Source organism: Papaver somniferum, chromosome 8 (assembly GCF_003573695.1).
Source record: "Papaver somniferum cultivar HN1 chromosome 8, ASM357369v1, whole genome shotgun sequence".
In the NCBI taxonomy this organism is placed as follows: Eukaryota; Viridiplantae; Streptophyta; class Magnoliopsida; order Ranunculales; family Papaveraceae; genus Papaver; species Papaver somniferum.
Genome location: NC_039365.1, coordinates 81,297,350 through 81,324,843, shown reverse-complemented (window position 1 = coordinate 81,324,843; position 27,494 = coordinate 81,297,350). Strand labels below are relative to the sequence as shown.

The 27,494-nt window shown below is 37.3% G+C and overlaps 3 protein-coding genes across 7 annotated transcripts; 2 read left to right on the top strand and 1 right to left on the bottom strand.

The window, feature by feature from the left end:
- The first annotated feature begins 431 nt into the window (after nt 1–431).
- Nucleotides 432–1,550, top strand: LOC113305701. Its single transcript, XM_026554714.1, has one exon. The coding sequence runs from the start codon at nt 432–434 to the stop codon at nt 1,548–1,550; it is 1,119 nt and encodes a 372-aa protein (XP_026410499.1).
- A 16,918-nt stretch (nt 1,551–18,468) lies between these two features.
- LOC113301767 (replication protein A 70 kDa DNA-binding subunit A-like) lies at nt 18,469–22,769 on the top strand. Its single transcript, XM_026550573.1, has 3 exons — nt 18,469–18,715; nt 18,829–19,117; nt 20,026–22,769. Exons 2-3 carry the CDS (start codon nt 18,840–18,842, stop codon nt 22,517–22,519), a joined length of 2,772 nt encoding a protein of 923 aa, XP_026406358.1. The 5' UTR covers nt 18,469–18,715; nt 18,829–18,839; the 3' UTR covers nt 22,520–22,769.
- A 187-nt stretch (nt 22,770–22,956) lies between these two features.
- On the bottom strand, nt 22,957–25,573 carry LOC113301768. Of its 5 annotated transcripts, none has more exons than XM_026550575.1 (5): nt 25,477–25,567; nt 24,519–24,570; nt 24,199–24,421; nt 23,853–24,116; nt 22,957–23,774 (listed from the first exon to the last, which is right to left on the bottom strand). In XM_026550575.1, exons 3-5 carry the CDS (start codon nt 24,400–24,402, stop codon nt 23,130–23,132), a joined length of 1,113 nt encoding a protein of 370 aa, XP_026406360.1. In that variant the 5' UTR covers nt 24,403–24,421; nt 24,519–24,570; nt 25,477–25,567; the 3' UTR covers nt 22,957–23,129. The 5 variants fall into 5 exon arrangements, with proteins under 5 accessions (XP_026406360.1, XP_026406361.1, XP_026406363.1 ...); XM_026550576.1 differs by having other exon boundaries at nt 24,519–24,560; XM_026550578.1 differs by having other exon boundaries at nt 24,253–24,421; nt 24,519–24,560.
- Between the last annotated feature and the right edge of the window lie 1,921 nt (nt 25,574–27,494).

The window sequence follows — 27,494 nt, the reverse complement described above, 5'->3', positions numbered from 1 at the left end:
GTTGTCCTCGTTGTGCATCCGTCCTATACATGGTGTAAACTGCATTGCGGAGGACTAGTAAGTATTGTAAACGTTGTTCTACATCTTATTTTCCAGGTCAGTACCTATCGTAAACATTGTCATATACCGTATTGTCCCGTTGTCCTTCAAAATTCGGGACAACGAGTCCAACGGTGAAAAACAAAGAAAATCTAGGAAACGCGCGGTATTAAAAAAAATTTACGGGACCGTAATGATTGAAGTCCCTTAGTTCGGAATTTTAATATTTCCGCCCCTTATTTTGTCAATCACAATATAAGTGTCCCCCATCCAGGTATTGGCCCTTTTGTGGTGATTGTTTTGATTGCTCTTCTAATTGTCTTTTTTTTCCTACGATCCTTGGAGCAAACGATTTGGAAAATTGTGTGTGTAGTAATCATTTTGTGATTAAAATGAAAATTATGTCTTGGAATGTCCAAGGATTTGGAAACAAGCGTACTAGGTATCATCTAAGAGACTTAGTTAGATCCAATGATCCTGACATTATATTCTTAGCTGAGACCAAAAATAAGGATAATAAGATGATGAATTACACTAAACAGCTCAACTATCCTTATTACTGTTATGTTCATCCTATTGATTTATCTGGAAGGTTATTTTTGTTATGGAAAGATGGTATCATCCTTGATATTGTTGAGTATAATCTAAACTTCATTATCTGCTCTATGCAATTTGATAACAGGAGTGGTAAGACTTTGTTAGTCTGTATGTATGGTGCATTTGATGAGGAAGGGATTGCTAGACAATCGGACTTCCTAACTAGACTCTCTGGTAGGTTTAACTGCCCTTGGGTAGTCACAGGAGACCTGAATTTCATAACTAGCAATGAGGAAAAATTAGGAGGTAATATTGTCCCCCAAAATCAGCTTAATGTGGTCAATGATCATCTTGATTTTTTAGACCTAACTAATATTAGGTTCATGGGAAATCTCTATACTCGGTCAAATAGGAGAGATAGTGCCGGTTTGATTTTAGAAAGGCTTGATATAGGTCTAGGAAACCATAAGTGGTTCAATCTTTTTCCAAATCGCATTGTGTATCATCTTCTTCCTATAGGGAGTGATCATTGCCCTATTTTGTTGGTTAGTACTAAGGATGATAAACCTACTAAGAAACTTCTAAGGTTTAATAGATGTTGGCTCATGCATAACTCGTGTAAGGACATTATTAGAGATAACTGGAAGACATCTGAAAGAGGCTCTCATGCTTACTTTCACTCTATGTCTTTGAGAAATGTTAAATATGTCCTTAGAGATTGGAACATTATTATCTTTGGGAACATCCAATCCAAAATTACTTATTTTCAAAGTCAGCTGGAGTATTTGAGTGGTAATGTTGCTAATCATGTTAATCTTAATGAGATTAGAGACACTGAAGCTAGCCTGAATCATTGGTATGGTATTCAGCAGGATCATTATATGCAAAGAGCTAAGGAAAATGTTCTTAAATTTGATGATAGAAACACAAAATATTTTCATGATAAGGTTAATTTTAGAAAAAAGAGGACATAAATTGATAATCTTCAAAATAAAATGGGAATTTGGTTGACTGATTGGAACAGTATAGTTGATGAATTGAGAAGTCATTTCTCACATATTAGCAGTACTTCCAACCCTCCTAGCCCTGACTGTTTGCTTCATAGAATTAATCCTTGTATTACTGATGAGAATAATGAGAGTTTACTTAGATGTCCCACTCAGGAGGAAATTAAGGAAATAGTTTTTCAGATGTAGCCATGGACTTCACCAGGTCCAGATGGGTATCCTCCAGGTTTTTACCAACAAATGTGGGATGTTGTTGGTGAAGATACAGTTAAAATGGTCCAGGCCTTTTTACATTCTAAACACTTGTCGAAGCAGAAGAACCATAGTTTTATTTTTGTAATACCAAAGTCTACTTGTCCTAAACTTTCCTCTGATTTTAGGCCAATAAGCTTAAGTAATGTGTCTTACAAGATTATCTCAAAGATTTTAGCTTCTAGGCTTAAGAAAGTCACGGATAAATTCATTAGCCCATTTCAGGCTGTTTTTCTCTCTTCTAGACAGATTACTGACAATATAGTGTTGGCTCATGAATTGATCAATAGTATGAGGAAGTGTAGGGCTACTAAGAAAGGGTTAATGGCTATAAAACTTGATATTTCAAAAGCATTTGACAGAATATAGTGGAATTTTTTGGATGTTGTTTTAAAAAGCTAGGTTTTCATGAAGATTGGTGTAGGATGATAAATGAGTGTGTCTCCACTGTTTCCGCCTTTGTCTTACTGAATGGTGCTCCAGGTGAGTTGTTTTATCCCATAAGGGGTCTTAGACAGGGAGACCCCTTGTCTCCTTACTTGTTCATTATATGTATGGAAACCTTCTCAAGATTACTAATATATGCTGAGAGTAATAATTTGGTACAGGGTATTAAAGTGACAAGAGACAGTCCAACAATAAGTCATTTATTTTTTGCTGATGACTGTCTCGTTTTCACTAAAGCTAATAATGCTAATGCTAGGAATTTAGAGAGTATTATCAAAGATTTTAGCACTTACTCAGGTCTGTCTATCAATTTTTATAAATCAGGTATTGCCTTTAATCCTAAACTTTATAATTCTATAAAGGTTAGTATTTCTAATTTGCTGAATATTAAAAAGCTTGCTCTTAGTGACAAGTATTTAGGGGTTCCCTTACTTATACAGAAGAACAAAACTGAAACCTTTAACCACTTAGAAGATAAATTCCATAGTAGGTTAGCTTTATGGAAAGGCAAGTATGTCAATCAGCCGGCTAGGACTGTTATGACACAGTCAGTTTTAGGCTCTCTATCCTCTCACCACTTAGTTGTCTTCTCTATACCAAAATAGTTAACAGATAGGCTGGATAGTATTCAGATGAACTTTTGGTGGAAAAAAAGTAAGGAAAAAAAAGGAATATACTTAAAAAAGTTTGATAATATAACTAAACCAAAAGTTTTAGGTGGTTTAGGTCTTACGAAAACTGCTGATATGAATGTTTCCTTGCTTGCTAGACTTTCTTGGAGAATACTTCATGAACCTGATGCTCCTTGGGTAAAAAAATTTAGAGCATAAATATTTTCATAACTCCAATCCCTTGCATTGTGTCTATGAAAATGGTTCCTATATCTGGAAAGGAATCTGCATGGGTCTTCAGGTCATAAGAGCCCATTGTTGTTGGGAAATAGGAGATGGTAAAAGTGTGTTTATATGGTATGATAAATGAGTGCCTGACTTGAACCAAAGAGTCAGTAATAGGTTTAGATCAAACAATGTGGAAATTGTGGACCAATTAATGTTGCAGGGACAAAAAGTTTGGAATCTAGATTTGCTTAATATCTTGTTTGATGCTGACACTGTTAAAAAAATCAAAAAGATTAGAATTCCAAAGTCAGGGAAAGATAAGCTAAGGTGGATTCCAACTAAAAATGGTCTCTTTTCTGTAAAATCTGCTTACAGAGTGATTAATAAAGCAGGTAATGATGTTGTGTACTGTGCTGAACAACTTAATTTTCCTTGGTTAAAATTTTGGAAAGCAAAATTTCCACCTAAAATTTTACATTTTCTGTGGAAATGTGTGCATAATTGTTTGCATGTTAATGAAAGACTGTATAAGCATGCCCATAACATTGATGATTAGGCCTGTCAATATTTGTCCGATATCCGGTATCCGTTTCCGAGTATTCGAGATCCTATAGGATTTTATCCGTTTTATCGGATATCGGATATCAGATCGGATATTTTATCGGATATTTCTTCCTTAACATATCGAAAACGGATTAGACCCCATCCGAAATGTTAATATCCGATATCCGATAGTATATGAACTTATTTATAATTTATCCTAATTTCGAGTCTAGTATCGGATATTATCGGATATTGTCGGATAAATATCCGATAAGTGTCAATTATGAAAATGTTTTACAAAGGTTTTTAAGCTTTTTTGTTATAACCGGATATTATCGGATATTTATCGGATATCCGACAGATTAGCCTATCAGAATCGATATCTGATTTTGATATCCTATAGGATATTATCGGATATCGAATATCCGGTAGTGCTTAACATGTCGGATATCGGATTTCTAAATATCCGACGGATATTCTACCATTGACAGGCCTATTGATGATCTTTGTCCTTTATGTAAATTTGTACCTGAATCTGTTGATCACCTACTCTTAAATTGTCCTGTTTCAAGAGAAATCTTGGAAACCATGGAAAGTAATTTTGCAGGTTTGCTTGGAGATAATAATCTGAAAACTGGATAGCTAGCTGGTTTAATAGTAATAATGATATTAACCAGTTAATAATTTATACAAGTATAACTTTATGGAACATCTGGAAAGCAAGATGTTCAACTGTGTTTGAAAATACTGAACTGCAGGTTATGAGAATGGTGGGGCAGATTCAGAAGGAAAAGACTGAACGGAATGATCACTTAAGCAAACAAGTAGTTCAAAATGATAATCTGACATCTTCTAGAATAGAGATAAGATGGGAAATTCCAAAAGCTGGATTCCAAAAGATCAACTTTGATGCTTCTTTTCTTAAAGTTGATAAATCTATGGGCATAGGACTGATTATGGTTGATGTTGCAGGTAATGTCGCAAGAGCATGGAGCAAGAAGGTAGTAGCTACTAATGAGGAGCAAGCTGAGGCACTAGCGGCATATGAATCTATAAATCATGCAAGACTAGCCAATGTTCAGCGCCCGCACCTAGAGAGTGACTATCTTAATGTAGTAAAGGCAATAAAAGGTGTTATAGGCATTGTAGGATGGATAAATAATGCCATCATTTTAGATTGTTTATATCTATTAAAAAACTTTTCAAGTTGGGAATGCACTTATGTGCCAAGGAGTACTAACTCAGTGGCAGATACTCTTGCCAAAGATGGTAGAGTTAGTAGCAATGATATAGCTTGGGGAACTGATTTGCCTGTATGGCTAAGAGATCTCGTTAATGAGAAATTTTGTACTCAAATTCTAAGTTAAAGAAATAAAATTCTTCTTTCCTATTAAAAAAAAAACTCCCTAGTTCCTCTATCTCTAAATGGATATGACCTATTCATTTTTAAATTTTGTCCTGTTAATAATAAGATACTAGATTTGAGCCTGTGCTATGCACCGGGTATCTTTCTTCTTTTAATTTGGTGTGCGTGGGGCTTCGCCTCTCCTCACGATGATGTATTTTCGATTTAGTGTGCGCAGGGCTTCACCCCGCCCCATGGAAATACGATTTGGCATGGCAGCGCGCGAATACATTAATACGATTTTTTCTTTTAAATTAGTGTGTACGGGGCTTTGCCCCTCCCCGTGGTGATGTATTTCTTATTTGGTGTGCGTGGGGCTTCGTCTCGACCCGTGGCAATACATTTTTGATTTGACGTGGCGGTGCGAATACATTAAATATGTGGAAAAAGATAGGAAATATGTGCCGATTTTATTTATTTTTTTCTTTTATTTTCGTAGAAAAATATGTGGCTTTTTTTCTCCTTTTTACGTATAAATTTGGAAAAAAAAAGTGCTAACATATATGGTCGGTACTCGATTTCCGATTTGAATTTGAACTTCAATAAAACTCCGACCATAATATGGTACGTGTTTCATGAAGCTTTAGATAACCCTCAATATGTCAGACATCCCGCGGTTCCTATTAGTAGGTCTACATGGTATCGCAATTCCTTATCAATTGCAACTATAAAGGACTCGTAAAATATTTTATGGGAATCTGCAACGTATGATATGCATCAGAGAATGCTGTCTACTTGCATGTCACTAAAAGGACATGTACGTGTTAGAGAAAATGAGTTTATAAAATAGTTTGGTTTTTGGTCTTGGTGGGATTGGAACTTAGGATCTGTTGGTCACTAAGGACACTAGCTCATTTTCACTATTTATGAATGAACCTTTAGTCCCACATAGGGAAAACTAAAGATGATACCTCTTCATAAGTATTGAAAATTTTGATATTAGAGTGGCCCTTGGGTCATTAGCACTTTTGTGCGAGGGAGAGGACTTAGGCAATGGGCTAGTTGGTGCAATCACACATTTTCACACACGCGCGGTGCTTCGCACCGAAGCACGCACGCCGCCGCCGTCCGTGCGTGCGTGGGGGCTCGGGCTCGGATGTGGGTGTGGGTCAAGACTTATCTTTTTTGGCAAAACTTCTTTTGAATTTTTGAATTAATGCTTAAAAGATTTCAAACAAAATAAATCTTTGGGTGACTTTATATCTGTGCATGAACGTTATATCAACATTAATTTGCATGAACGTTTTTATTTCAAATTTAAATTTGCATGAAAGTTTTTATTTCAAATTTAAATTTGCATGAACGTTTTATATCAAACATAATGACGCATGAACGTTTCAAACCGTTGGAAAGAATCTGAATTAATTGAAATTGTTTTAATGCGCGTTTATGAGACCTCTCTATATTCTCCCCTATATAAAGCGATCACTTTCTCTCATTTAGTTTTGTGTCCAGAAGAGCTACTATCCTCTTCTTTTCGTCTTCTCCCCCTGTGTGGTCCTTTATTTTTCATTCCGTGCGCAATTGCTGTTGAGGTCGTAAGAGTGGGCAAGTATTGTAGTGCTAACAGTGCTTGCAACGGGCAGTTTTATCCTGGATACGAACTTGACCACAGGGTATAGGCATCACTCATTCTTGAGGCGTACCGGTCAAATGTCGTGTTAAGGACAGCGTGTTGAACACGTGACTTTGTCCTCTGTTTGCAGTCCAATTATGTGTCTATTTACTTTCCAGAAATTAATCCTTTTATTCTTACATCCTTTTAACATCTTTCTTGAGTGTTTTATTGTTACAGACGCAACAGTACGTAGGGGAAACATTCGACTTCAAATATTTATCCCCGTCATTATTAGCAACTACTTGGCAATTTTGGGTTAAAAACATTACACATAACCCCTGTATTATTAATGGCTGGAAATCCAATTGGAGAAAGGATTGCTAACATAAGATGCCATATGGTTCTGACCTCCTTGATAAATTTATAGGTTGATACTCCCGAAATAGGTTGATATTCCCGAAATATATCATGCCCGAGGCTTGACGTCAAATGCATTAGAAAATATTATAGATGTTAAATGCATTAGAGAATAAGAGCCATGGGGTCAGCAAAGATGACTTCCTTGATAAGTTTATGGGTCGATACTCCCGAAATATATCATGCCCGAGGCTTGATACAACCATGGATGACATGTCTATAGAGTTTTTGGCATGTATGTTCGAATTGGATTTTTTGTGATTCGATTTGTATTTTTTGTGGTTGAATTGTGCATAAGGTGTTATTATGGATATGAACTTCTCTTGCTGATGTAAATCTTCAACTCCTGATGCTTTACTACTTTGCAGGCATGCCCTAAGTTAGTAGAAAGGTTCAAAGAAAGGGAAGAAAATGTCAAGGTAATATTGTCAAACTGGAACTGTCACCAAGGGCCAAATTGAAATTAATGAATCGAGGCAAGTGTATATATTTTGCTTGGAAGGATGGTGTCTGTTAAGTTTATTCTTTTTGTATATCGCTTCGGTACTTAGACTGGATGTGATGATGGCATCTTCTTCTTGATTGGGATGGTTTTTCAAGGAGCCTCCATACGAAGAAAAGTGAATGGAAAAAAGATATCAACCAAGTGGCGTCGATGGCGGCGACAACTTGGAACACTTTGGTTTCACAGGGAAAGGCGTTGAAACTTTGATATGGAATAACATGGAGTTAATTTGATTCATAAAGATAAGTAAAAGCTAAACGACCAAAAACATGCAAGCCGTTTGAGTTTGACTCGACATGTAGATTTTTGTAAAAACCTAAAAGAAAGACGTCAAAGAGAGAGATAAAGAAAAAAGTAAGATAGATTACCTTGCAGTTTTGCAGAAAAGCTTTTTGTGGGGATGATATCTGAAGGTAGGTGGTACGCGCGCCCAACTTATATATATACGCATACACGATGCTCTTTTAATCCTATTATAAATTGAGTTTAGGAATCAACCTTTTCTGTATTAAAATTTCTTTATTAAGCTGAGTTTAGGAATCAACGTAGTAATTGAATTTAGATTTTCATATAATTCCAAACACGGTACGTTAGAATTTTCTTTTTTTTAATTCGTTTCCTCTTTTTTAACCAATCATACGTTGTCAAGTGTCCTCACCAAAACGCTCGTTTCACAAAATTCAAAAAAACCTTGTTTCGGTCAATAGGAAGTGAGGGTTTCCTCACCATTCAACGTGGGAGCTTTTTTTGTTTAGGCCGTTAAAATTTTAGATTTGTAAAACTATCATTTTAATTGATTATTATTAGTCCAGATTCCCCCAAAATTAAGAGAGGGATAAAATAGATATTTACTCTAATGTCCAGGGGCAGAGCCAAGAAATGTCTGATGGGGGTGCAAAAAGGTGCAAAAGTGCAAAAATAGACTTAGATATTAAAAAAAAATCTAATTGGGCATGAAATGGGCTTTGGAGCCAGCTGGGCAGGGGATACAAGTGCACCCCTGCAATGGGATGGCTCCGCCCCTGCTAATGTCAATGTATAGGAATGGGAGGAGGATGGAGGTGACGTTACAACGAGAGTATGTCTGTGTATTAAAGGTGTTTGAGAAGTGGGACAAAAGTATGATACCATGGTCGACCATTGAGTGTGCGACAATGATAGATGCATAATTCATATGATTTTAGTGACCATTCCATACTTGTTTTAGCTATTATTCTTGCATATTTTTTTTATTGTTACTCTTATTTTCTTCTATTTGTTTTTATTAGGTGAATCATCTAAAGGGGAGTGAAAAGTGCTACAAATGAGGTAAGAAGTGAAATACTCCAAGTATCCAAGTGCCCAAGTCGAAGAAAATTGGAAGAAGTGCGACGAAAAGGAGCAAAAATGTTCAAAATCAATACAAGTCCAAAGACCAAGCTTAACTCATTAAAATAAAGTATTTCCATCACCATATTGAAGATAATTCAATTACAAAAAGAATGCAAAAAGAGTGAGGTCATTCCGAGTTCGGACGAAGAAGTTACGGGCAAAACAAGTTTATAAAATATCGACGTCTACAGGAGGGGTACGCATACTGAGTACGTGTACCATCGAAAACAGGAATTTCGTGAACTGGAGGGTATGCATACCTAGTACACATACTAAAAAGTTCCTGAACTCTATTTTAAAGGAGGGTACACCTATCTGGTATGTGTGCCATGAAGGCCAAAATTCACGAACTATTTTTAAGGTTTTTCTTTCATAGCTTATGGTCGGGTTCCTTAACCGACTTAGATACTTGAATGCCAAGCAATGTAAACCTATATAAATAGGTATCGGGCCTTGCAAAGAAAAGGTAATCAATCCATCACAATCTAGTCGGGTTAATTTCTACATCTTAAACCTAGGATTTACCCCTTTAAGGGGAAACCACCACTATTCATGTTCCTGCGTCTTCTTTGTAATATGAGTAGTTAAATCCTTTGTTGATTAAGGATGAATTCAATTTTCTAAGCACGGAGCTTTATTATTAATAGAAATCTATTGAGAGTTTTTATCATCATCGTTTGTATTTTCCCTATCTAGGGTTTATGAGTGATTCTTAGATTAATTTGGGATGCATACTAGATTGATCTATTGATTGTTCTATTGCGAGTAAAAGTCATGAGATAAGTAATCGTCGATTAACTATCTGCACAAGTAGAAATCGCGAGACCTTGCAGAGGGATTATGTGGAGCAATTGCGAGTGAAGATAACATCAACAAGTGGACCTTGATCTAAGAGTTTAACTATTGGGATCGACCTAAATTCACGAAGCTTAGAGAGTTCGATTGGGTTACACCTTGAGTGATCTACTACTTGGTGGTTCTGTTGGATAGAATCTGGTAGTCGAGAACTTTTGTATCCAGTGATAGAAAGGGGTTTTGAGGATAACATTGTGTTAGAGCAATACTCGGTCGAACTCGCAAGCTTTGCTATCTCAAGCTTGTTTGTCAAGATTAGTTGATCAAAACTATATACTTGATTTATTGTCTACTTATAGCTATGTCTCAAATTATGATAGAAGTGTGTAGTTGAGCATTAGACATCATGGCGTTCACCAATTGAATAAGAAGATCTACTGAAGATCTTGGAGGAACTTCATCAACAAAAGGTATGTGGAGACTAAAACTTATTTATCACTCAGAAGTCTATTTTATTTTATCTTCTAAAGAGACCAAGTCGTATAGCTATACAAACTTTGCATTATACACATTTGAAATTTCGAGCCGAGTTTATCTCGTTTATATATTTCTCGAAATACGTTCTAGAAGCTTTTCAACTTTAAATAAACGTCATCATCTACTTGATCAGTTTAGTTGTAGACAATTTATTTGTTGGAAACTAAATATTAAGTCAAGATGATCATGTGAAAATTATCTTGAACATCTTACATGATTTGTGTAAGACAATCATTTGATGTTAACTTGGATAGTTTCGTATTGATCAATTAATCACTTGAAAATTACTTGAAGCTAGTGATATGTGTAAGATTACTATTTTTGTCTTCTAAGGATGCTTCAATGATTAAATGAGAGTTTTAGAACTGGAAAAGCGGGGGTCTAACAACCACATCCAATATTTCGTTCGACAATCTGAATGGACTAACTCCATTATACTTTCAAGAGAATCAACCAGATAGTCAGACTCAATCTTTAGAAAATTATACCAAAGAGTTATATCTCAATTTATTAATTCAATCCACAATCAAACAAATAGGAATTTGCGAGCCCGATTGAATAGGAGAAATAACTTGGACGGTATCACAAACCAATATCCAAGTGTCAATCAATTCAATCAACAACCCAAAGGCCGGATTCAAGAACTGATAAAACTTAACGCACTACCTGTGATATTTCTATTATATAACAAAATATAATGCGGAAAAGAAATAACACGGACACCAGAAATATTGTTAACAAGGAAACTGCAAATGCAGAAAAACCCCCAGGACCTAGTCCAGCTTTGAACACCATACTGTATTAAGTCGCTGCAGACACTAGCCTACTACTAATGAACTTCGGACTGGAACGTAGTTGAGCCCTAACCAATCTCACACTGATCAAGGTACAATTGCGCTCTTTACGTCTCTGAATCCCAGCTGGACTCTACGCAGTTGATTCCCTTAGATGATCTCACCCACAACTAAAAGTTGCTACAACCCAAAGTCGAGACTTGATAAACCAAACTGTCTCACACAGAAAAGTCTATTGATATAGATAAATCTGTCTCCCATAGAAATACTTATGAGTTTTGTTCCACCTTTTGATAAATCAAGGTGAACATAAACCAATTGATATACCAGACTTATATTTCCGAAGAACAACCTATAAATATAAATCAACTCACAATAATCTTAATCGTATGGTAGCGAACAAGATATTATGGAATCACAAACGATGGGACGAAGATGTTTGTGACTACTTTTTATCTTGCCTATCGGAGACTAAATCTCGAGCAAATATTAAAGAAGATAATACTCAATCACGATAGAAAATAGCAAGATCAGAACACGCAACTACAGAGAAAATAGTTGGGTCTGGCTTCACAATACCAATGAAGTTTTCAAGTCGTTAACCTGTAGGGTTTTGGAATAAACCTAAGATTAAATGAGAATCGATTATAGTCGCAACTAGTATCACACAAGAGGTGTGGGGATTAGGTTTCCCAATTGCTAGAGTTCTCCCTTAAATCATGCTTTGATAGGTTTGGAACAAAGCAATCAATATTCACTGTTAGATGAAACCTGATCTAAGAGCCAAGCTAAGTTTTCTTGAAACCAAAGCAATATCTCTCCACCGTTAGATGGTCTTAGCTTGTTACACACAAATGAAATATACTTTCATTTAGATATGGATAACCGTACCTAACCGTGTATACTAGGTTGGTTCAATAATAGTTAACCGAAGTTAGCCATATGAACACTTTCATATTAACCTTATTCATCTTAATCACAACTAGTTCAAATGGCTCAAAAGAAACTAGTTATAAAGTTGTTCAATTGCTATATTCTCATAGAAGTATACAATAATATAATTGAAACAAAATCGATTTGATTCACTCGAATCAATTCATGAACATTATAGCCACGATTTGCAAAAGATTGCATTCCTTATTATATAGATATATTGGTTCATGACACAACCGATTCTAAAACATAACCCACTTAAGTATGCAAACAGGTACGCATACTTAAGTAGCCGGACTTGGATTGTGTCCGACAATACGCGAACGGGTACGCATACTATCACACATCCAAAATATCAGTTGAATTAGTATGCGTACGAGTACGCATACAATAGTTCCTGGACTTCAACTGAGTTTGCCAGTACGTGTATGGGTACGCATACCAAGGCTCCTGGATTTACCTGACCTCGCCAGTACGCATATGGGTGTGCATACTATACCAGACTTGGATCAAGATACATGCAAGTACGCATACTATGTCTATAAACCAATTATGGTTAAGTGTTCTAAACACTAATTCAATCATTGAAACATTCTTAAAGGATGACAATAGTTGTTTTCACAAACTATTAGCATCAAAGCTATTTTCAAGTGATTGACGTAATCAACACGAAACGTTCTGAGTCTACATCAAATGAGATGTTACAAGGCGATTTTCATATAATCATCTTTTGACTTTCGTCAAGAACATAAGATGAACTTGGTTAAAGCGAAAGCTTACCAACACATATTTCTAGAAATATGTAAAGAGTTAAACTCAGCTCGAAATATCAAATATGTATAATCGAATATTATATAGCTATACGAATTTTATCTCAATATAGGAGATAAAGTAGAAATAGACTTTCCGAGTGATAAATGAGTTTCAGTCTCCACATACCTTTGTTGATGAGGTTCCAAAAGATCTCCTTAGTAGTTCTTCGTCTTCAATTGATGAACGTCGTGAAGTCTAAAGATCAACTAAACAATCTATCCTAGTCTGAGACATAGCTATAAGTAGACTAGAAATCAAGACTTATAGTTTTGATCACTAAACTTGACAAACAAGCTTGATACTTGTGAGTTTGACCCAGCAGTGCTCTAACAAGAACTACTATCAATGTTTGGATATAACACAGTATGCGCACCTAATATGCGAGCTATGAAGTTCTAGTTCAGGTCCAAAACTCTTGTTTGCGAATTGTGTTTGCGAATAGGTTTACCTGTGAAAGGTCCAGAACTGTGGTTAGCGAACTATGTTTGCGAACGACAAGACTAGTCTAACTCCGGAACTGTGGTTCGCGTACTCAGTTTGCGAACACATTGGTTAGGTTCAAAAGTTGGTAAGTATGACAACTCATACTCATGAACTCATGTCCGTTTGCGAACTAAAGTCCCTGGAACTTTAATGAACTAAGGTATGCGAACTTGTTTCACAAACCGTGGCATTATGTTCATGAATTGGTTCTTGTATAAGTACTTTGTACAACCACAAACCAAACTGAATATGTTTCAAATTGTTCATGGATATTTCTATGAGATAGTGAACATTTGAACAACTCTTTTAACGCACGTTTAGATTCATTTGATTATCTATCATGATTGATTGATCATCATATTTGATCTAGAAGTATTTGATGAATATGGCTAAACTAATAATGTTCATATGGCTAAATTCAGTTAGTTGTCATTGAGCCAACGGTTATACACGTTTAGGTACGGTTTATCCATATCTAAATATAGGTATATTTCATTGTGTGTATCAAGATAATACCATCTAACGTTAGAGATTGATTGCTTATTTTCTAAGCAGACTTAGCTTGAATCTTAAATCAGGAGTTCATATTACAGTGAATATCAATTGCTTTGTTACTAAGCTATATTATCTTTAACCGTAAGAAACCCTGATTTGAAAGACTATATAAAAAGTACTCACAACAGTTCTTCGTCTCAGACTCTTGTGATTCCGCAATAACTTCTTTTATTAATCATTTAGGTTATTATGAGGTGACTAATATTTCTAGGCTGCTATTCGGGAGTATAAGACCAGATTATTAGTTGAGTTTCCTGTACACCTTGATCTTTATCTTAAGATGGAAACAACAACCAGAATAGACTTATCTGTGGGAGGCAGATTTGTTTATCAGTCTTCGACTTTGGGTCGTAACAACTCTTAGTTGTGGGTGAGATCAGCTAAGGGAATCAAGTGCGCAGAGTCCTGCTGAGATATCTCTTTCTTTAGTTTATTTGCTTACTTAAATCTGTTTTACAGACATACCTTTTATTCCTTACAGCATTTGGTCTGTCGAAGTATCTTTACTTACTTAGTATATGATCTTCTGAGCAGATCTCATTTCGAACTTACCTTTTATTTACTCAGCAATATCTGTTCAACTGAAGTATCCATACTGCAGAATTCAAAAAAAGCGCATGCTAAGGATCATGGGAAAAATACATATATACACTAAGCCATGGGAATGATCCTTACCTCCGTTGGTGTAGATTTGGCACATTCGATAGAATCTCTTCGCTTCCTTGTACGAGTGCCCACGGAGTTACCAGCAGAACCAAGAGTAGTCCAAGCAGAAAAAGTAGGGGCAGGCTACGGATGGAAGCATCAAAACTTTAACACACAGTTTACACAAGCTAAAAATAAATAAGAATAGCACGAAGGGTACCTCGTCTAGAGAAGTACCGTTAAAAACCCAAGGATGATACCCGACATATTTTTAAGGAAGAGGCGAAGCAGGACGAGGAACCTTGGGATCAACAGTGGTAAACCCACGAGCCCAAGGACCAACAACTTGAAGGGGAGTACATGACCAACGCTTGTCATGATCTAGGCAAAGACGATCATAATGGGGCAAGAAAAGCTTGGCAGAGTAAGGAATAACAAAGAGCCCAGTCTTATCAATCTCCTCCAGAAAACGAAGGGTGTTACCTTCCCGAATTTTCTTAGCAGTAACATGAATGCGGCATGGAGACGTGAACCAACACTCTAAAGAAAAATGTTGCTTTTCTGAATAGCATCAGCATACGTATCATTGAAGTTAGCGAGAGTAAAGTCGCCCACCTTACACCTCCCATGAGCAAAATGATCATAATACTTCAGAGTCGTCTTCTTCTTACTACGAAGCCAACACTCACGAAGTACACGCCAAAAGTTACAAGTGTACTGCATCACTCCTCGAACCTGAGTCCGGTTCAGCGGATCATCCCTCGCAGATAGGACATCATAATAGAAAGGATCTTTCCTACTATACAAAGGAAGGAGCAAGCCCGCGGATAATTGGTCCGCGCTGATCAACAAGTGGTTGTCATCATAAGGAAAATCTCTAATCAGAGACTCGGTAAGAATATCAGGACCGTTAACAAATAATATTTTGAACTTATCCAGTCGAAAGGACATGGAAATCTCATTAAGGGACCAACTACGGTAGCTATCCTTATCGATCAGTTGGAGCCTTCGCAACTCATAGTGAGGCGGAGCAGGTGAAAGTTTCTCAGCGGCAATCTCCCAAACCTCAGCTTCCTCCATAGCTTCAGGAATTTCAGCATCCTAAGGTACCTCAGGAGGCGGATAAGGTGTAGCATATGTATGATCAACACGCAAAGGTAGCTGAATGGAAGATCTAGACCTAAACTCTTTGCGCATAGGTTTCTTCGGAAGCCTCATGACTACTGACATCAACAGAAAAAGCACTTCAACAAAAATGATTGAAGAACACCAACAAAAAATTCAAAACTCATTCATACAAAGAAGACAAACTTTGGGCATGATTAATTTGTCAACCAAAGAAGACTAAAAAAGAGTTCTAGATATATACTCGAAATCAGTTTGATCATTACGATCACAACCGCTCACGGGATTGATCAAGGGGATAATGGGAGCAATCGCATAATTAGAATACAACCCAATTTGTTAAACGACATGGAGAAGATAATCCAAGCAAAAATGGGAACATGCATGCACGCACCATCATCAACAATCGATGGAAGGAAGATGAAGAACCGAGAAGCATGCGTGGAGAACTGAAACAACAAAGCAAAAAAGTGAAGAAACTTAATAACCTCTTGGAAAAAGTCGATTCAAGGAAAAGCAAAAACTCCACGAGATCAAGGAAGAAGATGAATAGTTGAAAACGATGGAGAAAATTCTCCGTTGAAAAGACAAAGGAGAAGAGTGACAGTGGGAAAAGATAAATGAGATTAATGTTTTATTCTTCCTTAAAAGCTTTTTCTTATAGGAGGCTGGGAAAGCCAAAATTTTGGTTGTCCTATATCCAAGGAGCAATTATCGCATGGATTACATGTGGGGACCACCCAAATCATGCGTGCAAAAATGGCGACATCAAAGGAGATTTTATTCCCATACTACCCATGGTAAAATATGAAATAAAAGGGAAAAACTGTGAATACCAAATAATTCTCCATACACGTATCATGATATTGGTCCTTGTGGAAGATTTACCTCGACGGTGCAGATGAAAGACTATACCCTAGTTTAAGAGGTGTGGCATCTGGCGAGGGGACATAGTCAGCTGACATATCGAATCAGCATTAGTGACAATAAAGCAAATCCTTTGCGTGTGGATAAGAGTGAGCTGGAAGGGTCTGACTGGCAAAGGCTCACAGAGAATGAAGGTACAAACTTAACTAGGGAGGTTCAGTCTTCACATACCTCTTTGTCGATAAAGTCAAATGTCTTAGTTTGTTCTACGGTCTTCAATCTCCGTGGGTTATTTATTGAGGTCTTATACACAACTACCATATTTTAATCCTAGTTTGAGACTTGACCTTAGTATATTAGAAATCAAGATATAATTTTGTACATCTAACATTGACAACGATATTGTATTAGCAAAACTTTCGAGTTCGATCGAACAATGCTCTAACAATAAGGTTGGTATTAAATGTTGTAAATATATCATTTCTGGAATTTTCAGATAGTGAAATAAATAATGATGTAATTGTTATCATGTAAAATCATACATATGCTCTGGCGCTAACATTAAGGGAGTTGATATCATTTCATATAAGACAAAAAAAAATTATGTCAGTTTTTGACAGTTAGATCGCTCGGAATACACCCGGGCTCAAAACCATCTACTGCCTGGGATGCAACCTTATCCGAACTAAACGCACACAACACTAGCAACAACAACCATCTTCGTGGGATGGCTCAAACCCCACATAGAATGGATCAAAACTAACACAAATAGATCAGCAAGGGGATATCCTGGAGTAGCGGGAGCAGGTATTATATGCTGAAACGAGGAGGCTGGTATAATCTTAACAATAGCATAACCACTGGGTATCACCACTGCAAGCGACGAGCATGACCCAAGTTTCCGCCGCACTTATCGTTTCTAGAACGACAACAGAACGGGGATGGCCATAAGTTCAATTTGAAACAGATGCGGAGAACTTACCGAGATTTCTAACCTCGGACGCCGACGTTCCATGGTATATTTCTAACCATATTGCAGAAATCAAGTACAGATTTACCCAAATTCGGCAAGTATAGATTTACCCAAATTCGGCAATATACTATTAGGCACGTCTACAGAGAAGAAAATCAAGCAGCGAACGGTCTGGCAAATCAGGCGGCAGATGATTGCTTTATAGAAAAGCTCGCAACAACAGTTTGGAGACAATGTAGTTCCACCTATAAATTCTATTGTAATAGCAGGTTTTATGGGCATAACATTCTCACGTGTAATGTCATTTTAGTTTAGTTTAATATAAAATGCATGCTTCAAAAAGAAAAATAAAATAAAATAATACACAAAATTGGTTAAAAAGACCAAAATCAACAATTCCTAGGTGAAAAGGACATTTAGATTTTGATCCTGTTTAAATGGACAAAAATGTAAAAATAGTAAGGATGTAAACAATTTCATCCTATCCATTTTCAAATATTTTTTCTTATTTTTAATTTACATCAAGATGCATCCAGTTTCATCCTTACTATTTTTTAAGTTTAAATCATAATGAATCCAGTTTCATCCTTGCTATTTTTTAGTGTCCATTTCACCCATACTAATTTTTACTCGTCCATTTCAATCATGTTCTAAAAATATTTGGTGAAATGACCCATATTTGGAAAATAATATTACCTGCCACGTTAATATTAGTACCCACTTTTAGCAATCGGGTGTGATTTCTCCGGAAGAAGATTTCGGGAGAAGAGCCTGAAGCGTCCTTGGCACCGCCTACCTCTCCACGGATCCAAAATAAATCCATAAAGAAGGAAATTTCAAGGATATCTACCAATCTATCATATTACAGTACGCCGTCTCAAACCAGCGTACACATTCCTAGCTATTTCAACACGTGTTAGAAATTGAAAGACATCAACGATCCAGTAGAACATAGCCAAGATAACTCGAGTATAACAAAACGCATTGTAGAATCGCCAAACGAACATATTATGCGCGGCAGATAATGGACACGAAACTCAAAACTTGAAAAACCTAATTAGATTTTTACACCTTCCCTCTAAAATCATGGCGGTTCTCAGTGTATAGGCATCTCTCTCTCGCTCGCTCGCTCGCTCTTCAGTACTTAATACCAGATCGCTATTCTCCGTTATCCAAATCTTCAGTCTTTTCAGATCTTGTATCATCCCCTTTTAAATAGTTACAATCGCCGAAACTAAACGGAAGAAAACGAAAACTGAAACGATTCATCAACTAGTAAGTAAAATCCCCGATTATATGAAGTTCATTTTTTCAATTGTTATTGTTTTGCTTATGAATCTGATTTTAGTTTCTGTCAAATCTTGAATATTTTTTCGATTTTTTTTTAGGGTTTTGAAAGATGGCGATAAATCTGACTCAGAATGCAATAGCAATGATATGTAGTGGACAATTTCAAGGAGATGATTTGAAACCAATAGTACAAGTAGTAGATATCAAGTTAATAAGCTCAAATAATACTAATGCTGAAAGATACAGAATGGTGATTTCAGATGGAGTGCATACTCAACAAGGAATGCTTGCTACTCAGAAGAATGAATTAGTTCATAGTGGCCAGTTAAAAACCAATTCAATTGTTGAGTTGTCTCAGTTTGTTGGCCAACTTGTTCAAAATCGAAAGTGAATATTTTTAACCTCTTTTTTTAATTGCTTATCTGATCAATTGTTGCTTAGAACAAGAATTAGGTCAAATTTTTGAGCTTTGGATACTAGTGACCAATGATATTGAAAAAATAAAAACTCTTTTAAGCTTAAGTTGAAATTGTTCAAGATTTGGTTTTGGATTTGTCGAATTCTTGTTGCGTAATAGAGCTGGGGTAAATTTTTTGAGTAGTTGTGTGTTATGGGTATCTCAGAGTTAGAGGAACACGAAAAAACAAGCAACCATGTTGTTCGTGCAGTGATTGCACTAGGACTGGGATGAATTCTCAAACCAGTAGGGTTGTGGGGGCAAAGTGGTTCTTGCATGTACAATTTTGTTCCTTGTTTGTATGCTGGTTGAGCAAAGTGCTATTTGAACAGCAATTTTGACTGACATGTGATTTGCGAAAGATGGTTTATTGTATGTTGAATGTTTTCGATTTTACACTAGGATTTGTAACTTCAATGCTACATAAAGGAAGAGAATGTCTTTTTTGTATTATGCAGGGAATCATATCTTATGGTTTTTTGCTTTTGTAATGTTGTATCTTCTAATTGGTTAACATATTGTAAGTCTGAGTAAATGTTGTTTTCTGTTTTCTTTTCCTTGATCAATAAATGACCTCTCTATAGGTTTTCTTGAAAAATTATAAAAAGTAAAAATAAAAATGGTTTTTACTTGCTTGTTTGTCTTCATCTTTAAAAGAAGGCCCGACTCTCTCTTGATTTCGTCTTTATGAAAATATGTATAGACGTACAATGAGGAAATCTTGTTTTATCTTGCACCACTTGTTGGTACTTTACATCTCTAGCGTTTGTAGTGTTTTTATATAGCGTTTGTAGTGTTTTTATATCTTTAATTATTTTATTTTGTTCACTATTTGCAGGATAATAATTATCATTGATTTGAAAGTAATTGTTGAGAAGTGTGAGAAAATAGGAAATCCGTATCAATATGGGCAAGCTCCAGGCGGTCCCACTACACAGTCTCGAACGCCCATGGACCAGCCATGGATTACAACAGGAGACCATCAGTCCTATAGTGGTGCTTCATTATCTGGTGGTACCTCTGCTGGGCAAAATTTAAATGGTAGAGCTCCTCTACACCAACCTAGGTCAGATTCAGGTCCTCAAACTTATGGCAACTCGATTTCTATCAACTCCAACTCCGGAGGATGTGGTCCAACTATTGGGCATCCTGGATACCCTAAACCAGAACCGGGTTTCAGCCTTTCTGGTTCAGTACCGTTTGCTGGGAATTATGGGGATCAAAACAGAAACATAAACAGTTCCAAAATGGAAGGCAGAGCTCAAGGTTCTTTCAACAATAGTTCTCGCCCATTGCAGCCAACACACCAGCAACCACCGTCAATGTACACGAACAGAGGGCCTGTAGCTAAGAATGAAGCTCTTGCAAGAATAATCCCCATAAGGGCTCTGAATCCATATCTGAGCAGGTGGACAATTAGGGCCAGGGTAACATCAAAGAAGGAACTGAGGCATTATACCAATGCCAGGGGTGAGGGAAAAGTGTTCTCATTTGATCTGCTTGATTCTGAAGGTGGAGAAATACAGGTAACAGGCTTCAATGCAGTAGCAGATCTATTTTATGATCAGATTGAAGCTGGAAAAGTGTATTTGATATCGAGGGGATCACTAAAACCAGCTTCCAAGAACTTCAATCGTCTTCAAAATGAGTACGAGATCACTTTAGAAAACACATCAACTATACAACCTTGTACTGAGGATGATCACACTATACCTAAGCAACAGTTCAATTTCCGACGTATAAGTGACATTGAAACTATGGAAATCAATTCCATGCTGGATATAATCGGTGTGGTTTCATCCATAAACCCCACTCAAAATATAACGACAAAAAATGGTGAAACACAAAAAAAGACCCTGCAGCTGAAAGATATGTCTGGTCGAAGTGTAGAATTAACTTTATGGGGGAGCATCTGCAGTGCAGAAGGGCAGGAGCTGCAGAAAATGCGTGAAAAAGGAGGGTTTCCTGTTTTGGCGGTAAAAGCTGGAAGGGTGAACCAGTTTAATGGGAGATCAGTGGGAACGCTTTCTACGAGCCAGTTATTTATAGAGCCCGACGTCCCTGAAGCACGTACGTTAAAGCAGTGGTTTGACTCGGAGGGAAGAAATATGCAAGCAATTTCACTTTCCAAGGAGTCTTCGGGTACGGGGCGGTTAGACGTGCGGAAGACTCTGTCCCAAATCAAATATGAGCAGCTTGGAACATCAGAAAAGCCAGATTGGATCACTGTGCAGGCAAGAATTTCTTTCGTTAAGACTGAAATTTTTTGCTATACAGCATGCCCTGAATTGGTTGGGGATCGTCAGTGCAGCAAAAAGGTCATTAATGATGGAGATGGCCGATGGAAATGTGAGAGATGTGATAAGTCGTTTTCTGAGTGTGATTATAGGTACATTCTTCAGCTCCAAATACAAGATTTTACTGGTCATACCTGGGTAACAGCTTTTCAAGAAACTGGTGAGAAAATCATGGGCCACCCAGCAAAAGCATTGTATTACTTGAAGCATGAAGAACAAGACGAAGAGAAATTCTCGGATATTACGAGGGGAGTTCTCTTAAATAGGTATATCTTCAAATTGAAAGTGAAACAGGAATCATTTGAAGATCAGCAGCGTGTGAAATCAACAATTGTGGCAGTTGAGAAGTTGAATTTCTCAACCGAGTCTAGGCATCTTTTAGATTTGATAGATAGACACCTAGTCGAAGATGCGAATGGAGTTCCCGGGACAGCGAATAGTAGTGAAACTGGAATGATTAGTAAAGGATACCAAGATATGGGAAACATGGGACAGCTGACTACACCTTCTATTGGGAGCAGTAGAAGCAATGCAAGTACTGGTAAAGATTTGAGGGCACTACCTGCAAATCAAATGGGACACCATGTAAATCGTTATAATAGTGCAATTAATCCTGGAACGGTAGGACTTAATTCGGGAATACCAAGTACAGGAGTTCACATATCTTGCTCCAGCTGTGGTGGCGGCGGCCATGACTCGAATAACTGCCCTAGTGTCATGAATAGACAAGGACAATCAATCGAAGAGGGTTATGGAAGTAGGGCCCAACCTGCTGTAGGTGGTAGTGGTAACTGTTACAAATGTGGACAAAGTGGCCATTTTACGAGAGATTGTCCAAGTGTAAATACTGTCGGAGCACGGGGTGGTGGAAATAATGTTGGTGGACGTGGTGCTGCAGATGAGTGTTACAAATGTCATCAAAGTGGCCATTGGGCAAAGGACTGTCCAGGTACAAGTTCCTCTTCAACGTATGGTAGCAGTGGTGTTGCTGAAAGATATAGAGGAGTTTCCAATCAGCGGGTTGGAGGCTTCTAAATTTTGACAATATCATCTTAGCACGAGCATCTTTCTCCTGCAATACTGATGAACTCATTCTGGTGGAATATGCCTTCTCCACATTAAGATTCGTTAGGATGTCCATAGTTATTTATGGTCTTTTCTCTTTTAATGTTTTAGACTTTTTTGTTATGAACTTATTTTTGTCTGTAGTTAAATGATACAGCATTATTAGTTACTTTCTTGCGTGGCATAAATTTTTAGCTTGTAAGCGCAGTTTTCTTCCCCAGTAGACAGACTTCGTTTGAAGCTTTTTATAAGATAGCTCTCCCCAAATCTTGAGTGGTGATAACTTGCTTTGTTGCCCGAAAGTCCAAATCTAAAGCCCCAAATTGAGTTTTTGCTATTCCCTACTCTCCAGGGAGTTTTTGCTATGTTAGACCCAGCATTTTTTTTTTTTTTTGAAGCATCCCACGGAATCCACAGAATTACATTTTTTTTTATAAACACCGAGAATAATAGTCTCTGCGTCCCTTTAAATTAGACTGGGTCTTTCAGTTTAACATTAGAGTACAGCATAAGATAATCATATCTTAAACTTGTTCGGACACTTGCTGAATGTCAGTAACAAAGCTCAAGCAGCGGTGAGTTAAGCACCAGCAGTCCTGAGCAGAGGAAGGGAAACCCATTTTACCCCGTTGCCCTCAACGCCACAATTACCACTTTTGATGAGATATTTATTGACATTACTAGAGGACTGATCATCAACTGCACTACAAATCTCTGCTCCCACTGTTGCTACCCGTCCTCCTAACTGTGCTGCCACTGCTGCTTTAATCCGGATCCGTTCAGCCCTTGAACCAATAACCTGACCCAAAATTGATGCTGCAATTGTGATAGCCATGGCTGTTTTTGGCATTAAGACGGATTTCCTAAGCATGGCTATAAAAGGCACAGCTGCATGTACTGCCACGAACCACGAAAGTGAGAATTTCACGGTATGTTTTCTCCATACTCCCAAAGGAACATTAGCTGCCATCCCCATCAATGCAATCACCATCATCTTCGCTGGCAAGGGTTGTGGACGAAGATTCTTCACGAGAGCTGTCCGTGCCAAGGCTGCTCTAGCAGCAACTATTGCTGGTGGGCACTTGAATTTCATGCCTGGTGGAGGTTGAACATATTTTGCAACTAACGGTAGGACGTTGTGCACGGCTCTATAGGACTTGGCGATAGGGCAGTTTCCTGTATCCAACCAGTCATTGCTCATTGCCTCATGCGATAAAGGACCCCCCTGCACAATCGAAAGCATTTATGGGTGTCAAGAAGCCCAATGAAGAAATAAATAAATTCATAATCATACACCTTATACCTGAGTAGTAGGCTTCTTTTTCAGCTTCTTAAACTTCTCAGCTAAGGGACCAAAACTAAAAGACCCTCCAGGTCCAAAGGCCGAGAGACTAATTGTTGCTGCTTTTGCAGCCAAAGGATTAAACTGGAGTGCAGGATTAGACTTCGATTCAGGCTCCAGGAACCTTCCTGAGAGGGGAACCACTCCATCACGACCATGAAAAAGACGAAATGCCGTATCAAAGTTTGGACCATCTTCAAAAATTGGACCTTTGACTCCACATACCTAACGAAAAATAGACACCACATATGGTTAAAGCAAACAAGGGGTAGTGAAATTTCATACAAAGTAAAGAAAATGGTCTCACAATTGAAAGGGCAGGTGAGAAACCTTGAAATCCCAAGTCCGTAGCGAAACTTACAGGTACAGGGAAATTCACAGGCGAGGAGAAGGAAAAGATAGTGGGTTCATTGATGTTCCTCAAAAAGGGGCATTTCTGGAAGTCTTGATTACCAAAGAGACACTCTGATGGCAAAAACTCTTCTTTTGCACTTCTAAAGAAAAAGTCCATTTTCTTCCAAAAGCTCAAGCTGCAAAGAAGGATGAAATGTTAACATCATTTGTAGAATTCATAACAATAATCATCCCTAGTATTAATGCATCTACCAGTGTAAGAAGATAAAGTACCTTCAAGAAGACTAGGAATTATATACTTCCAATAGCTAGTTACTGAAAATCACTGAAATGATTGAGCAAAACTGCTATAATGAATCTTAACTCCTATAGTTGACCAAGTCAGAAAAGTAAAAATATTCTACGATAGATAAAAGCACAAACAGTGAAATACATGATAATGGTTCTTCGAGAAACACATGCAGAAAGTATGAATGTTCAATCATGTAAAAAAGTCATACTACACTTCCAAACCACTGAAGAAAAAAAAGTAAAGCAAGATGCCTAAGATAAGAAGCAGATGTTTCATAGCAGCAGAAAACAATAAACCTCACTTGCTAGACATAATGTCTCCAAAACCGAATATATTGAATCAGTAAGCTTCAGAATAACATAATTATTTGTTTGTCCATCCAATTTCCGTATCTCATGAACTTGGTTCTGCTTATTTTCTACCAACAACACTTTGTTTAGCTATTTGTCAATAATATACTCAAGTATAGTTAGGCTAGGTTTCAACAATTCAAACGTGTTTAGTTGTACCTTATGAACGGATCTCCAGAACCCACAAATTTTATCCTTGACCAGTTTATATATGGTTCTTCATTGACATAATAAAACCCATTTCCTCATATACACAATTTCAAATACTGAGCTCAAAAATTTCATTTAACGGACAATAATTCAATTTCCACATAGTTTTCGTCCAATTGCAGGATACCTATATTTTCGATTCAGTAATTCTAAACCCATCAAAGTATTATTATTCTGCAAATGTTAAACCAAAAACCTCATTAAAAGTCGAAGTCATCCAAAATTCGCAACCAATTTCTTTCGTTTTTTTAAATTCGAAAGGTTTTCCACTTTAATAAGCTAACGGAAAAACTAAACACCGTACGAAATTCCACGAAAATCATAATCGATTTCATTCGATTTAAATAGAAAATGTGAGTACGCAGTGAAAGAAAAGTACCTTTGGAATGGATTTTATGGTCTCTCCGCTTTGCCGGATGAAGTCTTTACCTGCAAGTCGCGTGGAGGGCACGGTATACGGAGGCTTCTTTACAAATGTATTCCGGAGAATGATTACCATTTTACCAGTAGTTTAGTCTTTGATATCCAGTTCAATACGTAGCGTCAGATCATTCATTTAAAAAGATCTCAACCGTGAGTTTAACACGGTATAGATATCTTGAAGCAAACCCCAGTTGCAGTTTAGAAGAAACTAATCTAGGTGAGAGATGTGGGTGGGGGTGTCCACTGCTCAGAATATGTTGGGCCGTTTGGGAGAATCAATGTAGGCCTGAGTTTTAGAAATGGATTTGGGATAAGGAATTTGAGATTAACCAACAAAGAGGTACCAAGTCCATAAGACCGGATCTTATGGATACCCAGGGCCCCAGACTCTTCCCAAATGTCTTTACACAATACAGATCATTTGGGAAGAGCCTAGCCCCAACGGTAATTGTATTTTCAATGGACGGACAATGGTTATCCGTTCTTGATAGAGAAAACGGATAATGAACGACCTTTTTATAAAAAAAGGACAATCATTCTCCGTATTGATGATAATCCATTTGACTGGTCAACAATAGTTGACCCAGATAAATTTCTCTTTCTATAACATAGATTTCACAATACAAAATCAAAATCAAAATCCAGGCACACAGATTTCACAATACAAAATCACATTCAAACCCCCAATTCTGTGTTCGTTGTTGTTGTAACTTCAATCTCAAATTCAGCTCCGATTGAACCCAATTTCATTTTACACCAGAGACTCCCAAAATCATTACCAATGGCTGCTCCAAATATCGAACACAATCAACATCATTACTGATGGCTGCTCCAATCACTCATATCAGCACCTTCCTCCATTTCTGAATTAAACCCAGTCTCGATCCATGACAACAAACCCCACTGACCTGTTCCCGGTGTTGTTGTGCTTGTTTCGCAGTTGAAGAATTCAATTTAAACCCAATTTTCAAATCACAGAATAACCCCAATCCCGGACTGAACTCATTAACAATTCGAGCCCATAATTCTCCATTCACTTGTTGCTTCACAGATCAACTATTGAATATTCAACGACAAAACAAAGAACCCTAGAAAAAAAATCCACAAATCATGAATACACAAGGAGATAAGATATGTGTTTTTGTTTGCAGAAGATAATGTTAATCTTGAAACGGAAATATAGTTATTTGGTTTTATAAAAAGTCAAACAACGGACGATGGTGAACCATTTTTCCTGAAAACGGGTAATAATTGGCCGGTTTCAATGAGAAGAACGGTCAATGGCTAGCCGTTTTCACCTTTTTCAGAACATCTAATGGTTAGCCGTATCCGGAGTCTTCCCGTTGGGATTCCTGCACACTAGGGAAGGCTTATGGGAAGAGGCACATATAGTCACCGTTTTCTTGCTTGGGAAGGGTTTGGGCATGCCCATAAGACCCGGTCTAAACAAGCTCTCTCGAAAGCTCTCTAGAGGAAAGCGGTAGAACACAAGACTAAAACAGATGAGATAGATACATGGTCAAAGGAGTAATTTTTATTTATATGGAAACGATATTTGGAAGCAATCCAAAAGAGAAGTGAGCGTGTTGGAAATGAATTCAGTACAACTAATGGCAAAGTAGTGAAATTTTGGCATGACAAGCGGAAGGATGAAATACCTCTTCATCTGAGTTATAATAAAGCCTTCAAATTGGTTGTAAACAAGTTTGCAAAAATTGGGAATTTAGAGAAGTATAAGTGCAAAATATATATACCGTACAGTGGCACAATTTTAGGTTGGTAGCGATTTATATCTCTATACATGCGAAGCACTGAACAAAAACTTAATTTATCAATTGACCGGTGTATCAATTGGTTCTTGTTCACCTTCATTTATCAAAGACGGAATAAAAACTTCGTAGGTATTTATGTGGGAGACGAATTTATCTATTCAATAGACTTTTCTGTGTGAGACAGATTTGTTTATCAAGTCTT

Excerpts from the sequence above, each read along its gene's own strand:
- LOC113305701 (XM_026554714.1), top strand. The coding sequence starts at position 432 with ATGAAAATTATGTCTTGGAATGTCCAAGGATTTGGAAACAAGCGTACT.
- LOC113301767 (XM_026550573.1), top strand. The coding sequence starts at position 18,840 with ATGGCGATAAATCTGACTCAGAATGCAATAGCAATGATATGTAGTGGA. Across the intron at positions 19,118-20,025 it reads CAACTTGTTCAAAATCGAAA|GATAATAATTATCATTGATT; the intron begins GTGAATATTTTT and ends CACTATTTGCAG.
- LOC113301768 (XM_026550574.1), bottom strand. The coding sequence starts at position 24,402 with ATGGACTTTTTCTTTAGAAGTGCAAAAGAAGAGTTTTTGCCATCAGAG. Across the intron at positions 24,117-24,198 it reads TCTCACCTGCCCTTTCAATT|GTATGTGGAGTCAAAGGTCC; the intron begins GTGAGACCATTT and ends ATTTTTCGTTAG. Across the intron at positions 23,775-23,852 it reads AAAAGAAGCCTACTACTCAG|GGGGGTCCTTTATCGCATGA; the intron begins GTATAAGGTGTA and ends TCGATTGTGCAG.